We start from the raw sequence: 17,115 nt of genomic DNA on the forward strand, positions 1-17,115 counted from the left end.
TTGGAGTATTACACGATGTCTTATAAGGTCCATCACCTATTTATGTTTGAGAAAAATGTAAATAATTATTTTGTTCAGTGAAGTTGTGCCAAATAAAAGCAAAAAAAAAAGAGAAAAAAAAACAAAACAAAAGTTGTTGTTTCAAAAGAATAAAAATAACAATAATAGGTGAAATCCACCTTGCAACTTCCAAAAAAAAAAAAATTCTCTGTATTTTTCTCAAACATACACTTTATTTTCCTTATTTCCCTTCTTTGTTAACCATGTCCCTAGCCTACGTTACGTCCTAATAAAAGTCCTTGATTTTAGGGAATTATAGTCCGAAGTAGAAGCTAGTTACATGGGCTAAAAAGATGTAGTGATGCATAATTAAAAAGAAAAAAAGATAAATAAAGTGGGTTGACTAACATTTTATTTGACTTGAGATCGTATTATTTCTAAGCTGAGGGCATATTTATTTCATCTTGGTGAGAGCATGTGATATCACTTCTTTATTATTTTCTCTCTCAAGTACCATTAATTGGAGTGACTATTTTTATTGGGTTTAATTTATTTGTGAGAGTTTCACTACTTCCAGTGAGATTTTGGGGTTTGACATGTCATTTTTGAAAGTAGCTATAACAAAGTCTACTGGGCTAATTCATGTGGATGGTTGATGTGGGTGTGATGTTGCTTTAGACTGGAGATAATGCTTATACTTTTATTTGATTGCTATCATTAATCTGATTGAATAAACACGAGTGTTTCTAAAAAAAAAAATCATTTTGAATTTGAATTTTGTTTTCGCTTTATTTGCTAGGGACTAGCAATAAGCTGGTTGGGGGGTGTGTTGAGTGTTAGAAAATGCATATTTATAAAGGAGAAAACCGTCATTTTACATTTCAAGTCTTACTAACAACCCTTACTTTTATGTATTTAACCTTGTGATTTAATTACATGTGTTTTATTTTAATTAAGTATTTTATGTATTTTAGGGGCATTATAGTCATTTCACAATAAAGGAGAAATCAGACGGTAAAACGGACATCACTTTTGAACTCAGGACGATCAAAAACCTTAGGAGGAGCATAAAAGGAAAAATGGCACTATTCACATGTACGGTACTCTTCACGTGTACGGTACTGTATACGTTACTGTTCACGACACTGTTCACATAGACGGATGATGACGTGGCATTGACCGATGATGTGGCATTGACTGATGAGGTGTCACGATCCTGTTGGACTAAAATTCTTATGTACTGTTGATGGTGACGTGGCAGCATATCAGTGAACGAAAAATCTCGCGTACGGTGCATGCATCACACATGATTATTTTCAACCAAACCGCGTTACTGTTCATCCGGGTCAAACCGCGTTACTGTTCAAAGTCGGGTCAAACCGTGTTACTGTTCATCCGCGTGGTCAAACCGTGGACTGTTGACTGATGACGTGGCGCAATCCTGAGCGTCCAAACTGTTTTTAATCCGATGGCCATGATTTACTCCATGTATCTATAAAAAGGGGGTCTCTCCCCCCTACTTTGATATCTCTGAATCCATTTTTGGACTCTGTTTTCTGTAATTCCCTCTTCATCTTGTATTTTCTTCGTATTTTAATAAATTTCCATTTTGCCCCTAGTTCAATTATGAGTGACTAATTTTCTTTTAAGCTTGGGTTGAAGGTGAAGTCTCAACATGTGTCATGGGCTTAATTTGGTAAATTTATTTTCTCTTCCCCTCTAGTTTTTGTGGATGTTTTGACTTCTCGTCGACAAATAATAATAATCTTGTCTAGATACCGCCTTGGTTACATCGGCTCTCTAGTATAAGGTTATTATTATTTGGCACGATAAGCCCTTAGCACCATATTGATTAGAGCGTGGTTCATGAGGTGTGGATTCCCCCCTCATGATTTAATTGGTATTAATAAGGAATATTTAGCCCATGATGCATGTTGATACGGATCCAGATACCCAAGTACGTCAATTTAATAGATTTTCTCTTCAATTTATTCTCTCCATTGCAATTCCAATTTTAGAATTTATTCTCGCCATTTTAATTTAAGTATTAGCATATTCCAAATCATTTCCACCATAAATCCAACTACCCATTTACAAAATTAATTTTATATATAATTAAAATCCACCTCCTCGTGGGATCGACACTCGTCACCATTAGTCTATACTACAATAGATTCGTGCGCTTGCGAGTACATTAAAATTTGCACAACAAGTGATACATCAATACCTGCTCAGCTCTTTTAATTATCCAGTTTCTCTAGCTCCACAATAAAAAATGGCTCAAACAAAACTATAATTTTGAGTTTATTAAAACATTTACAATTGTTTTTATAAACAAAATTTGCATACGATATCTGGTGCCAATATGGTTATTAGACAGTCAAGGAAGGCTCAAACAAATATGAAATATTGAAGTTGGTGTGATCATCATCTCCGTTCAAAAAGGTTGATGGGAAATGACTAATAATATGAAATATTCAAAGCAATAAGTGGGGATATATAGTTAGTATCCCAAGTAATATATCATCACTAGATGTGTATAATATTGGTTAATATTATTATTCATTATTAATAAGATTATTTTACAATCTAATCAATAAGTGGCATATAAATTGTCACATTAATTAGTTGGGATAAAAATTATTTGTGTAGGGATAACTTCAATCTTAATTTAAATAAATGAATAAAAGCATTAAAAATATATAAACTGATATATTAAAAAAAAAATTCACACTTGACACCTTGCTTAACAGGACTTTGCTAGCTTACAGAATCTGTAAGCTACGGACTGCAGCATCAGCCGTTGGATGTCCTGCTTAACATTATTGGAAATTAACTATTGATTATTGTACTACGAGCACCAGATACGATATGGTACTCTCTTATTTGACGTTGCTAATTGCAATTGCTGGATAAACAAAAAATCTTAAATTAATGAATAGCGACACTTTGCAGCACAATGGTCTCAATCGTGAGACCCGGCCCGAACCCGAACAAGACGCCCCATTGAAGCCCCTCACCAGTGGTGGCTTTCCTTTCGTCCATGGACTTGTTCCTCATCTCATCAAGTATAAACAGCACGCTGGGACTCCACATGTTGCCATATTCGCTCAGCACATGCTTGCTGGCTCTTAATTTCTCCTTTGACAATCCAAGCTTTTCTTCCACTACTCTGAGAACTGATGGGCCCCCAGGATGAACTACATAAAACAATGAGTTCTAGTCACCGATACCAAATGGAGCGAATGTTTCAATACAGCATTGTACTATGTTGTCGCCAATGACCTTGGGCACCCCTTTGGACAAGTAATATTGCATGCCCACTTCTCTTATTCGCCCCACAATCGCATTATCTGAGTCAGGGATCATCGTCTGAGCTGTAGAAACAAGTTGGAACAGTGGACGTTCATTGCTGGTATCAGTATCAGGATCAGCACCAACAATGGCAGCGGCAGCTCCGTCGGAGAATATTGTTGAGCCAACAAGAACATCCATGTATGTATCAGAAGGTGCATGGAAACACACAACCATCAGTTCAGAGCACACGATGAGAACACGGGCGCCAACGTTGTTCTCGGCAAGGTCCTTGGCGAGGCGAAGAGCAGTGCCACCGGAGAAGCAACCTTGTTGATAGATCATAAATCTTTGAACAGAAGGTTGAAGGCCAATGAGCTTGGCAACCTTATGATCTGCACTAGGCATGTCTATCCCGGAAGAAGTACAAAATATGAGGTGTGTGATTTTTGACAGAGGCTGGCCCCATTCTTTGATGGCCTTCAGTGCTGCTTCCTTGCCCAGTTTCGGTACTTCGTCAACTAGAATTTCTTGACGTGTATTAAAAGATGGAGCGTTTTGGGTACCGATATTAGGGTTCTCCTTGATAATATCTTCAGTCAAGTACATGTGGCGTTTCCTTATAGTTGATTTCTCACCTGCAAATTAAATCAAAATCTTCTTCAAATGGGTTGTGAACAGTGTATATATATAGTCATTATACTGTTATGATTATGGTTTAATATCTTTTTTCGGACTTTAATAATCTTCAGAATTCCGAACTAAATCATAATTATATATATAAAGTTTTTTTTTACCTTATTCCTAATTTTATGTATGTATGTATTAATATAATCATTTTCTAGTAAATGCATCCTCACTTTTTTAAAGTAAGGATGCCGTTAAAAAACAAAAAAAACACATATATTAATATACTAACAGATAAAAAAATAAAATTTTTAATATATTGAAATTTGTATTTTTTTATATTTTTAGTAACATCCTCACTTTATTACCAGAGAAGAACTTATATATAATCATTCTCTAGTGTGAAAAAATCTATGTTCTTTAATATTTTACTAACATCCTTACTTTAACAAAATAAATATGTCCTCACTAAAGAAGAGCTATATGTATATAATTTTTCAATGAGGAATCATTTGAATTATTAAAGTAAGACAAAAAAAAAATTCAATACACTATGTAACATAATACACAACAATGAATTTGTGTGCTTTGTTTATATTTTAGTTTATTTCTTGCTTTAATATTTTAAATGATCACTTGTTAGATAATGACTACACACACACGATCACTGGCAGTAACTGGGAATCCTATTACACCTAAAGCCAACTTCAATTCACCAAACCAAGGTTCATCTCGTGTAGTGATTATGGACTCGTACAAGGATATTGATAGGACCGAACTAAGGAAAAACTATCCCATAATGGATGAACGGAAATAATCCTTTAACAAGCAAGTTTTTATATATATAGAGAAAGACAAGAGAGATTTTTCAGACCTTAACAAAGTGTAGAATCCTAAATTAGAACATTATATATGTATGTATGTATGTATATAGAGAAGTGGTTGATGCCTAAATGAATTTTTATGCCCTAGTTCCCCTAGGGTTCGAACTCAGTTGGCCAATTACAACATAGTTAATTAAAGAACTATATAATATCAAATTGATCTTTAATAAGTAGATTTGAATATTTTTTTTCCAAAAAAAAAAATTTGAAAACAAAATTTGAAAAGCTATTAGTACCACAAGTACCCTTGCACTTCGCTATTATGACAATACTAGCTAGTTTAAGCTTAATCGAATTAATAATTTTTTTTTTGAAGTTACATGGTAATCTAAGGCTGCCTTTGACAATTAAACATTACAAGTCATAATTACAATAAAATAAAAATTATAATTGTGAAATAAAAATCATTAAAACTTATCAGATGTGACTTTTAAATTTTGAGGAATAATATTTTTGAAAAAAAAATTGAAAATAATAATTTTTTTTAAAAAATGAAGTTAAAAATAGAATAATCTAAAATAAAATCGATTCGTCTGAGCTCTTTTTATTTTTTTAAGTATCGCTTGCTGACCAAACATGAGTTTTCCAATTATTGGGTGATATAAAAATGTAATCCTCTCGTGATCCTCAAAATTTATCAAGAAAAACCACACAAAAACGAGGAAAGCAGGAGGAAGAGGGCCAAAAGCTTTATTTTCTTTAAAAAGAAAAGACAAAGTAAAACTCTAGTAATATCAACAGTCAATATAATATAAATTTATTGATTTCATCCTTTAGATTTTGTTGACATTAGTTGTTGTATTCATATCCGTTTGCGTTCATGCATGGTTTTTGTTCTTTTAATATTTTGTATTGGTTTGTTATTAGGTTGTTTCGTAGGGTAAGATTTATTATATATCCCGTTAAATTAAATGTATCTCTTTTTCATTTTATTTAATTGAACTTCTCTCGTATCGTTGAGGTTCAACCGGAAAAAAAAAAGGCTAAACTTTTTTCATTATGAAATTGCATAATTACTATATCATAATCAATAATTTTTTTTATATAAAATTAAATTCAAGCCTAGTTATTGCATGGTTACTGTCATCTTAATGCGCACACCCGCAATCATTATTTATGTGTATATGTGAATGATTTTTCTTTTCTTTTTTTTAGTGTATTAAACTATCTGATATCCGAATATTACATTAAGCCCCAATTAATCTAGATTCAAGTCAGGTAGGACCACTAGGGCGGTAAAGTTTTCTCAACAAGTATTTAACACAACTACATTTTCAAGTCTCAAACCAAGAACCTTAATTAAAATAAAACAACTCATGTCAATTGATGTACGCAATTGTTGGTAATGACTTCTCTTTCACCTACCGTCAATAACTAGTTGCCTTCTTTTGCAAGCCGCTGGCTGCTGGGAACTTGGAAAATTGATTTAAAGGTAGCCTGAGATTTCCCCAAATTTTTTTAACTCTAGTAATATCAACAGTCAATATAATATAAATTTATTGATTTCATCCTTTAGATTTTGTTGACATTCATTTTTGTCTTCACATCCGTTTGCGTGCATCAGTTTGCGTTCATGCATGATTTTTGTTCTTTTAATATTTTGTATTGGTTTTTATTAGTTTGTTTCGTACGGTAAGATTTATTATATATCCCGTTAAATTACTTGCCTTTTTTGGCAAACCACTGGCAATTGGAAAATTGATGTAATATCAATGGCGGCTAGTGGAAAGATGTACCCTGACGGCTATTAGTTACTTGCCTGTTTTGGCAAACCAATGGCAATTGGAAAATTGATGTAATATCAATGACGGCTAGTGGGAAGGATGTAATAATGAAACTGCGTTCCGGGTTTGCTACTCTTTTATGTTGTTTTTTTTAAGGTCATTTATAATGGAGTCTTCTTATTTGTTATAAAAATAAAAATAAAATTAAAATTTTTAAATTTTCACACATTAGTCCTATATCCAAAAATTTTCAATTGCATTAATACTTATGGAGCCACGACTTTATTTAGAATTTAAGCATCTATAAATTCAAGCACTTACTCTCTTTATAAACATAAACACCAGTAAATTAAAAGAAAAGTTTTTTGAGTTGTGTGATTGAATTTGAGGCGCAATAGTTAAGAAACCAGGTTTAACAACATACAGCAAGACGAAATGGCTAATTCCAAGCCCAAGAGGAATAGCTCTACCTCCGTGGACCAAGAAGAAGTTGGAAAACTTGCCGTCCGACTAGCTAATGCGGCCGTTCTTCCGATGGTGCTAAAATCAGCTATCGAGCTCAATGTCATTGACATCATCTCTGCCGCCTCTGCTGCAGAAGATGGCCATGGTGAGTTACTCTCACCTTCTAAGATTGCAGCTAGGCTACCTACCGAGAATCCAGACGCACCGTTTCTGCTCGACCGGATGTTAAGTCTTTTGGCGAGCTATGACATACTCAGATGCTCGCTTCAGACGGGAGATAATGGACAAGTGGAGAGAGTTTACGGCGCCGCGCCGATTTGCAAGTTCCTGATTAAGAATCAAGATGACGATGATGGGTCTGTTGCCCCGTTGTTTTTGCTACACCACGACAAAGTATTCATGGAGAGCTGGTAATTTTAGTTGTTCATTGAATGTAATATACGTTGCTAGGTTGAAGATTCTCTATCGATTTTAGTTACTAATATATATTATCATACATTTTTTTTCCCAAATCTCAGGTACCACTTGAAAGACGTAATATTAGAAGGGGGTATTCCATTCCGCCGAGCTTATGGAATGACACAATTTGAATATCTTGGAACTGATCCAAGGTTCAACGGGGTATTCAATGAAGCCATGTCAAACCATAGTGCTTTAGTTATGAATAAGATACTAGATGTTTACAGAGGATTTGATGGTCTCAAAGTGTTGGTTGATGTGGGAGGTGGCATTGGTGTTACTCTAGGCATGATCACATCTAGATATCCTTGTATCAAGGGCATCAGCTTTGATCTCCCTCATGTTTTAGCCAATGCGCCTTCTTTTCCGGGTATTGGATTTTAAATTTATAATTAAAAACTACGTGGCCTGTACAAGTATGTTATAGTTGAACTTGCCAGATTTGATCTTGTAATTCTTTTCCATAAATAGGTGTGGAGCATGTGGGTGGAGATATGTTCGAAAATGTTCCTAGAGGAGATGCTATTTTCCTGAAGGCGAGTTTTTTTTTTTTTTTTTTAATTTATGTGAAGATAAATACTCATTTATTTCTTATGGTTTCAGCAAATTATCTAGTTAATTAGTCCTCACTTATACTTTAGAAAAATTATTCATATATATCGAATTTGCTTGAATTTAAGTTATGTTAGACAAAATATTATTTTACGCTTAAAAAATTCAAATCCAATTGTACTAATAAGAGTAACAGTATGACCAATTTTTATTAACTTTATGAAAATATAAAACTAACTAGGTAATTGGCCCAAATACTAGGGGCTAAAGGGAAATTTAACGTATTATAATTTATATAAAAGACATTGATGAGCCCCTTTATTTATAATTTTTTAAATTGTTTTAATTTGTACATGAAATTAATTATAATTTGCAGTGGATGCTACATGGATGGACTGATGAACACTGCTTGAAACTACTCAAAAATTGCTGGGAAGCTCTCCCAGAAAATGGAAAGGTCATCATTGTTGAATCGATCCTTCCTTTGGTTCCTGAGAATCAAGCGTCTTCTCACATTGTCTTCGAGCAAGACTTGTTCATGTTAGCTCAAACAACAGGAGGAAGAGAGAGGTCCAAAAAGGAATATGAGGCCTTAGCAAAGAACTCTGGTTTTTCAGGGCTTGAAATTGTGTGTTGTGCCTACAATAGCTGGGTAATGGAGTTTCACAAATGATCGAGCACGCTGGTTGCAGATCATTCGGAAACTTCAATTTCAATAAATCGTTTATATGCTATTACACCTTGTATTCTCTCAATATTAAATAACGATGTGGAACTCAGCTTGTGCATTATATGAACAATTTTTTTCTTTTTTGGCAGTTTAAATTTTTTAGTTTACTATGACACAGACAGCTCCTAGTAGAGGACATTTGGTGAGTTTTGAGCCCCAAAGAGCTTTTGTTGCATCTTTCAGTAACTTTATTATGTAATACAGTATTTAATAAAAGATATTTACAAAGCAATTCAGCATTAGGGGCTGAACTTTACCTAGGATGTATTCAACCAGATCATGGCCAGTATTCAAAACACTCATAAACTTTTCTATAATAATTATAACTTCTATTCCACATGCCACACGGAAGTTGTAACTTAAAAATTACAAAACCACAATACCAAACAAAGCTAAGTCTAATGGTAACACATATACATTATAAAGAGAAAACTAATTTTTCTAATTTTTTTACCTAAATGCAAATAAGTTTTAACTAATAGAAATAAAGTAACCATAAAGTAACAGTATTTATTTCCAACACAAATATTTCTTGTATACCTGAACAAAATCTCTATTCTTGCCTTACTAACAATGTTATAAAGATAAGTTGATCGAATTTGTGAAATATTTTGGATATGCTTATTAACAGTTACTTTCAAATCATTATTATGATATTATGACCCAGCCAATTAAGTCGTGCTAGGCAGGCTAATTAATTAGATCGTAAATGAAGCTGAACATCAAGCTTGAAATGTCGGACAAAACTTACTTTTTGTAGAGCATCGTCATAGGGATTTCACAACAATAGACAAATTCTTATTCATCAAGCTTGTAAAATTCAGAGTACAAATACACATTAATAAAGTAACAATCAGGAAAAACATAGAAATGAAAACAGTTCAGCCACCTCTAACTATGTATCTGACACGCTACAATTATGCTAATGTCAGACTGGCTACCTGCTATCAACTTGAGAGTAATGATAGAGCTTGGTTTATATAATAAGATGTGGCCGGCATTTTGATGTTCAAACAGCAATTTGATCGAGGTATTCTTCGACGGTGGTATTCTTAACTTCAGGATATAGCTCCGAAGCCTCGACCCCAGAGGCCGTATTGATTTCAAAGTTGGCCTGATGGCTGATCTCCTTTCACAAAGGTTGCATAGGTGATTGCTAACAGAACATTTAAGGGAATTGGGGCATCTGCAACGAAACAGCCAAGCTGAAGTTGAGCAAAACATACATGCATATAGCTAGAAAAGCTCAACTACATGAGCATCGTAATATTAATTACATACTAACCTTGGATGTCCTCGAGAAGTTTCTCCTCTGGAACATAAGTCTTCTCTAGGGTTTTTCCTATCTTGTTTTCCCAGAGGGTAACAAGCTCGTTGAATGAGTAAACGTTTCCGGGAGGCCTGATGTACAGAGTCCTGTTCAATGTTCTTGGGTCATCAATAGCTTTAATAGTGTAAGTTGCTATGTCATCTTCCTTGTTATAAACCGCTGCACGGAAAATCGGTCAGTTTGCAGTGAGCCATGTTTATGTATGAATGATATATCTACGAACTGACACCAAAGCATTGATAACTTGATGTAACTAACTGAATACCCTACCCCTACATAGTGGCCGACCCAAACACTTTAGTTAGGTCCAACGGGAATTCTCATGAATTCGTGGTATATTTTGTTATCTCGTGATGTTAAAAGTTTCTTTTTTTTAAAGAAAAAAAAAGATTTTGTTGTCCAAAGAATAAGATGATATTAAAAAAACTTTTAAGAGGTACGAGGTTAAATTCAAAATGTGGGAAGGTTTCAATTAAAATTTAATTATACCTCTGGCGTTTCCGTCACCAAAGATTGTGACTTTTTCTCTTGGAGGAGCAGTGGCTCCATTCTGGGCTAATGTGGGGAGAAAATAGCCCGCGAAGCAGTTGCAGGATACATAAGTGTATGGGATCCCTCTACAAGTACGTTTTTCTTATTAAAAAAACGAGACTCTCTAATTCACGTAGGGATAATATTGACATACAACTAAATTAATATCCAACCAATCAACATTTTTGTGACTGACTAATAATAATATTGGCGTAGTTCGATAGACAAGCCACCTAACAATCAAACCGAATATTATTATTATTATTATTAGTGTTATTTTTTTCCAGAATAGACTAAAATATGTTAACAACTAGCTATTAAATTAACCATTCATTCTCAAGACATAAGGAGGCTTTAATAAGAGTTGAGCAAGCAAGAGCTGACATATATAGATGAAGTTGCTTTCCTTTTAAGGAGATTTTTATCCCACATCAGCTAATTAAGAATAAATTTTATGCTAAGTATACAAGTTTGAAGTGATCCACAGTTCATGAGTTAGATTTTAAGTATGAATTATGTTTACGATTTCTATACAATATTAGAGTCAATTAGTTTCTGAATGAGACTTAGATATTTGCTACCTTTTCCTTTGATTAGGACCAACCATATTGACCAATTTGCATGTGATGGAATATGTTACGAGATAATCTCATGACCATGTGCAAAGAGTTAGAGACAGTCTTTTTGAAAATCAACAACATCACTCACCTGTGTCAAATATCTTCTCAAAAATCTACGACTAACTTTTTTTCTCTAGTACGGATGCCTGCATTTTTTAAAATGCAAAATCGTTCTACAATATATAGTGTATTAGTATTTTATCATTTTTTTTCAATTAACTCATACACCATATGATGTATTCAGCGAATCCATATTTTTGAAGATGCAGACATGCATACCTAAAAGCATATAATATTTCTTTATAAACTAATATTTTGTTTGTAATTTTTGAAAGGTGAGAAGTGAACTAAGGACAAATCAATGTTTTAGTCTTCTACCTTATAGAATTTGAACTCAGAGAACCAATAAAATAAAACGGCTTGAAAATCACTCAAACAAGTTCATGATAAGGGAAGTAATAAGCATAGTTTATTTCAATAACACAAGCAAAACGTGGTGTTCAAAGAGATCCAAAGAGCAGAAGCATATATTGATTCGATGGTGATCGCTTTGCCAAAAGCTGGGGGCGCTTTCCAATAGTTCTTGAGCAGTTTCAAGCAATGCTCCTCGCTTCAATCACGGAGTATCCACTGCAAGTTTCATCTTATATGTATCAGCAAAACGTGACGAAATTTGAGCCTCTTGTTATTAAATTATTCATACCTTCATGAAAATTGCACCTCCTTTCGTAACACTTGCAAACATATCTCTCCCATATTCTCTACACCTACAATCAACGAGCCTTCAGTTACTCATGGTGAATACAATTGACAATTTTTTTCTCTCAGGATTCAGATTTGAGTAGTTGATCAAAAAACGTTGCTTGGCAATGTCGAATTCAATCAAGCCATATGAGCGAATGCTATTCACAATTGATCAATGCATTATTGAAATTTGAAAACTCACTACGTCCCCTTCCAAAGTTTACTTGTTTTTATTGTTTAAAAAAAACAAATCGTGCCCCTAAAATTTGCATATAAAAAAAAACTTAAAAACAACAATATTAATCATCTAGTGAGTAATGAAAAAGAAGAAATTCATCAATACCTGAAAATGAAGGTGCATGAGCTAAAACATGAGGTAAATCAAAATTATTACTCTTGATATGAGAATACATAGAAGTGATCATGATAAGAGTAACATCAATTCCACCACCCACATCAACAACAATTTTAGGTCTTGAAATCCGCTGTAGGCATGGAGAGCACTGTTCATGATCAAGGTTGTGTGATTCGACATCGTCTGATTAAATAACTAGTTGAAACTTTGATCAATAACAGGGTATTCAAATGAAGTCATCCCATACGCCCTGTTGAAAGGGACCTCGCCTTCTAGTACCACATCATTTAAGTGATACATGAGGAATAAAGTTATTTAATCCAAACAAAATGTAACTCTAAATCACCTAATTAGCTAGTGAAGTTGTAATCAATGAACTATTAGAAAATAATATCATATATATGTACTAACTCTCCATGAGGACTTTATCCTGATGCAGCAATAGCAAAGTGGCAACTGATCCTCATGTTAGCCTATATGGCTATAAATATTGATTTTGATGATAACAAACCACATGTGTTGATTAAACAAAGATTTATGTATTGTGCTTTTATAATAAGAAAATGATTTTATGGAGTTAAGTTGTTTTTCAAGTTGCGAATTAAAATGAAAGAATTTTACAATCTTTGATTGTAATAAATATTGTTTTAAATTTCAGATTTGGACCTATTTGAAAGTATTTAAATATTTTTGGACCATTCTAAAATTTCACATATTTTGGGTCATATCATAATTTCAAAAACTTTTGGGATTAATAAAGTAATATTTAGAAATTCCGAAATTGGACTTATTTGAAAAGATTCATAACGTTTTGGGCCGCAATACAATTATATAAAGTTTTTGGGGCCAAACTATAATTTTTAGAAAATATTTTACTGTACCAGTTACTTTAGCAGGCGGCTATCCGGATCCTGACAAACGGTAGATCGGATTTGGACAGTAAGCTTCTGGAAAATAAACGACTATCCAGATTTCATAAGCGGCATACCGAATGTTCAAAAATTCAAATTTTGGTTGTAACGGTAACATTAAGTGGCTAACCGGATGTCCATAAACGGTAAGCCGGTTATCACCAAAATGTGCATAACAGCTAGTTTTTTAGCTCAACCTATAAAAATTCAAATCTAATTCATTTTCACTCTCTCTTACAAGCAAAATAAAAAAGCACACAACATTTATTAAGCTCTCATTTCGCAAATCATAAAACCTTGAATCATCTTTTATTCTTCAATTTGTATATCTATTCTTTAAGAGTGTTTTTATTGTAATATTCAATTCCTCATAAATTTGTGAGTGTTTGAGTGTGCGAGACACTTGAGTGAAGAGATTGAGAGTTAATCTCTTTGTTGTAAAGGTTCATTGACACCTTAGAAGTCAATTGTAATCATTTGAAGTCTTGGAAGGCTTGGATAGTGAAATCCTCAAGCTTGGATCGCTTGGAGGCATGGACGTAGGTGGGGTTTGCCGAACCACGTAAAAATTCGTGTGTTTGTTTTTCTTTTCCCTTACTCATTTATTATCATGCTTCTATTGAACTTATTGCTTTCGAATTTATTAATACATTAGATTGGATTATTGTGTGGTTTTGTTAGGATATTTTTTAAAATATCAATTCACCCCCCTCTTGGGTTGCACACTTGTATTTCATTTGGTATTAGAACAATGTGCTCTTTTTTAGACTTAACCATCTAGAGTTAAAGATCAATGGCAACTCAAAATGATTCCACATTTAGAGAATGACAGTCCACCACTAGACCACCATATTTTGATGGAAACGATTACCCGTATCGGAAAATTAGGATGAGAATTTACTTACAAGCTTTAGATTACGAAATTTGGGAAATCGTTAATGATGGTCCTTTTATGCCTTTGACTAAAAATGAAGTCGGGGAAGATATTCCAAAACCTTCACGGAAATGAAATGAATTGGAAAAGAGAAAAGCTTATCTAAATTCTAAAGTTATGAATGTCTTGTTTTGTGCACTAGATAAGAAAGAGTTTTATAGAGTGTCTAGTTGCGAAAGTACTAATGAAATTTGGCACAAACTTGAAGTTGTTTATAAAGGCACGAATCAAGTGAAAGAATATAAAATAAGTAGGTACACTCGACAATATGAATTGTTCCAAATAGAACAAAATAAGAGTGTGTATTCTATGTATATTATATTTACAGACATAGTGAAAACTCTAGGAGCCCTAGGAAAGACCTTTTCAAATAGCGAGAAAGTTAAGAAAATCATTAGGTTGCTACCTAAGGAATGAAGACAAAAAATGGCTGCCATTGAGGAAGCTAAAGATTTAAATACATTACCTATTGATGATTTAATTGGTTCTCTCATTTCATATGAAGAAGATTTGTTCTTCAATTTGTATATCTACTATTTAAGAGAGTTTTTATTGTAATCTTCAATTCCTCATAAATTTGTGAGTGTTTGAGTGTGTGAGACACGTGAATGAAGAGATTGAGAGTTAATCTCTTTATTGTAAAAGTTTATTGACACCTTAGAAGTCAGTTGTAATCATTTAAAGTCTTGGAAGGCTTGGATAGTGAAATCCTCAAGTTTGGATCGCTTGGAGGCATGGATGTAGGCGGGATTTGCCGAACCACGTAAAAATTCGTATGTTTGTTTTTCTTTTCCCTTACTCATTTATTATTGTGTTTCTATTGAACTTATTACTTTCGAATTTATTAAGGCGTTAGATTGGATTGTTGTGTGGTTTTGTTAGGATATTTTTTAAAATACTAATTCACCCCCCTCTTGGGTTGCACACTTGTATTTCACCTCCATCTTCATTCTTAACTAGGAACTTGCAAATGGGTCTCGCACCATAGAGTCTCTCAACCACCCCATTTTCTCTCGTTCGAACCGAGCACTTGAGAATGTCATAGCCGGCCAAGAGCTGAAGCATTCGATCGGGCAAAATTAGGGTGTCGTGGTTCTTGGCGGGGAGCCTACTCGCGATCTCTATATATGAGGGGAACGCGCCTTCACTTGATCCCGATGAAGCAAAAATTGTGTCTATTATGTTCAGTTTCAGTGTTGATTTCAGCACCATTGGCAGAACCGCCGCGTTCTCTAACCTTATGGCTAGCTTCCCCAACTCTTGCTCTTCTTCATCTTCAAATTTGGACATCATGTTAATTTCGCTATAGATAATTTTTTTTCACACAAATTTAACAATTGGGATGGATATATGGTATAATTTTAATATTTGTATTACCTATGCCCGCTATTCCAAAACCATGTATATGTATTTATAAAAACCATATTCAGTAAAATATTACAAAACATTATTCATCCACTAATTATTGTATATTTAACTATTATTAAAGGATTTTATCACTTTACCACCAAATGTTTTTAAAAATTACTTTTTCTCACCTTATATTTCAATTTAATATAAATTACAGTAAACATCTATTTTACCCCCTAAACTATATAAGTACAATTTAATCCTCTAAATTAAAAAAGTACGAAACTAATTATACATAAAGAGATAATGCTTTTATCTGTTGATTATTTTATATATCTAAAATAATCAATTGATAAAATTGTAAATATTATAATACTTTTGGCTTAATATACTAAAATTCTAAAATGCTCTTGTGATATCAGCAATTTTTTAATGGATTTCACAGTTGATGATGAAAAGTGAAACATTATGTGAGAAAAACCAATTGTTAAAAAATTTAGTGGTAAATTGATTTGTCATAAAAAAAAACTAGGTAGAAAAATTATAATATCCCATTATTAAATTATACATCAATATGTGTTTCTGGAGGGAAGATTCTACTTTTTTCCCTTGATGAAAACAAAATTTCTGGATACTAGATTTTTTAGTTGAAAAAAATCTCTTGATTTAGAACAAAAGGTTTGAATCAGGCTCATATGGATGGGGAGGGTTTAATTTTATATTTAAATAAAATAAATAAATAGATTATTAAACCCTATTTTTATTGAAATTAACCATTAGTTCCTTCATGTTTCATAAATCAAAGTCCTCCGTCGTTAACTTATTATGTGTCTTTTTATTCTTTTACCCTTGATGCAGTAAAACCCCCCAATTGATGGTAAAAATAGTAAAGTATTTAAAACATTGAAAATTAATAATTTTTTTCAACATTCAAAATTTTTTTATGTGTTTTTGAAATATATAGGGATAATGATTAACTTCGGCAACAATAAAGGAGTTTGATAATTTTCTCCATTGTTAATGCAATAATTAATTGTTGTTAATTAGCCACCACTTATTGGACGCAAGTCATACCGTCTTAGCAAATTGAATGCTATTCCAAGTAGTATGCTATTGGATTTGAATTAGTACGCCAAATGGATTTGAATTAGTGCTAATATGATCTTTGTGGTTTGTGCGCCTGTCAAGGAAGAGATGAACAAGTCTGGTTAATAAGTACGTAAGGACATACTGATAGACCAAATAAATATAGGAGAAGGGAGCTGGCTAAGTTACAGATTCTGTAACATACAGATCCAACTTAGCCAGCTCCTGATTGGTTAGCTAGCTACCAAACAAAAACAATTGCATGCTTTTTCTCCATATGCAGGACAGGTGTGGTGCATGCATTGGGTGCGTATGTTACAGCTTCTGTAACAGCAGCCAATGGGGAGCTTCCACGGGTGGTAGAGGAGAGAGACCGTTTTTAAATATATGCCGTCTTTCAGGACTCATTATTACATCCTTGGACCTGTCTATGGTACAGATTCTGACAAACATCTCCCGTCATCCCACCATCCGATTGGCTATTGTTTAGTTTCTCACTCCACATCCAACGGCTGATGC

At 33.4% G+C, this 17,115-nt stretch overlaps 2 protein-coding genes and 2 pseudogenes across 2 annotated transcripts; 1 reads left to right on the plus strand and 3 right to left on the minus strand.

The window, feature by feature from the left end:
• Positions 1-2,931: 2,931 nt before the first annotated feature.
• On the minus strand, positions 2,932-3,903 carry LOC18042181 (chalcone synthase 2). Its single transcript, XM_024183848.1, has 2 exons — positions 3,258-3,903; positions 2,932-3,200 (listed from the first exon to the last, which is right to left on the minus strand). Exons 1-2 carry the CDS (start codon positions 3,901-3,903, stop codon positions 2,932-2,934), a joined length of 915 nt encoding a protein of 304 aa, XP_024039616.1.
• A 3,061-nt stretch (positions 3,904-6,964) lies between these two features.
• LOC18042182 (caffeic acid 3-O-methyltransferase) lies at positions 6,965-8,678 on the plus strand. The gene is made up of 4 exons (XM_006434289.2): positions 6,965-7,404; positions 7,513-7,823; positions 7,925-7,989; positions 8,382-8,678. The coding sequence occupies exons 1-4, from the start codon at positions 6,965-6,967 to the stop codon at positions 8,676-8,678; spliced, it is 1,113 nt and encodes a 370-aa protein (XP_006434352.1).
• A 1,066-nt stretch (positions 8,679-9,744) lies between these two features.
• Positions 9,745-11,203, minus strand: LOC112098202 (annotated as a pseudogene).
• Positions 11,204-11,690: 487 nt separating this feature from the next.
• LOC18042811 lies at positions 11,691-15,450 on the minus strand (annotated as a pseudogene).
• Between the last annotated feature and the right edge of the window lie 1,665 nt (positions 15,451-17,115).

Source organism: Citrus clementina, unplaced genomic scaffold (assembly GCF_000493195.1).
Source record: "Citrus clementina cultivar Clemenules unplaced genomic scaffold, Citrus_clementina_v1.0 scaffold_5, whole genome shotgun sequence".
NCBI lineage: Eukaryota > Viridiplantae > Streptophyta > Magnoliopsida > Sapindales > Rutaceae > Citrus > Citrus x clementina.

Coding starts and splice junctions, on each gene's coding strand:
- LOC18042181 (XM_024183848.1), bottom strand. CDS start 3,903: ATGTACTTGACTGAAGATATTATCAAGGAGAACCCTAATATCGGTACC. Junction 3,201..3,257: donor CGACAACATAGTACAATGCT/GTATTGAAACAT, acceptor TGTTTTATGTAG/TTCATCCTGGGGGCCCATCA.
- LOC18042182 (XM_006434289.2), top strand. CDS start 6,965: ATGGCTAATTCCAAGCCCAAGAGGAATAGCTCTACCTCCGTGGACCAA. Junction 7,405..7,512: donor AAAGTATTCATGGAGAGCTG/GTAATTTTAGTT, acceptor CCCAAATCTCAG/GTACCACTTGAAAGACGTAA. Junction 7,990..8,381: donor GAGATGCTATTTTCCTGAAG/GCGAGTTTTTTT, acceptor TATAATTTGCAG/TGGATGCTACATGGATGGAC.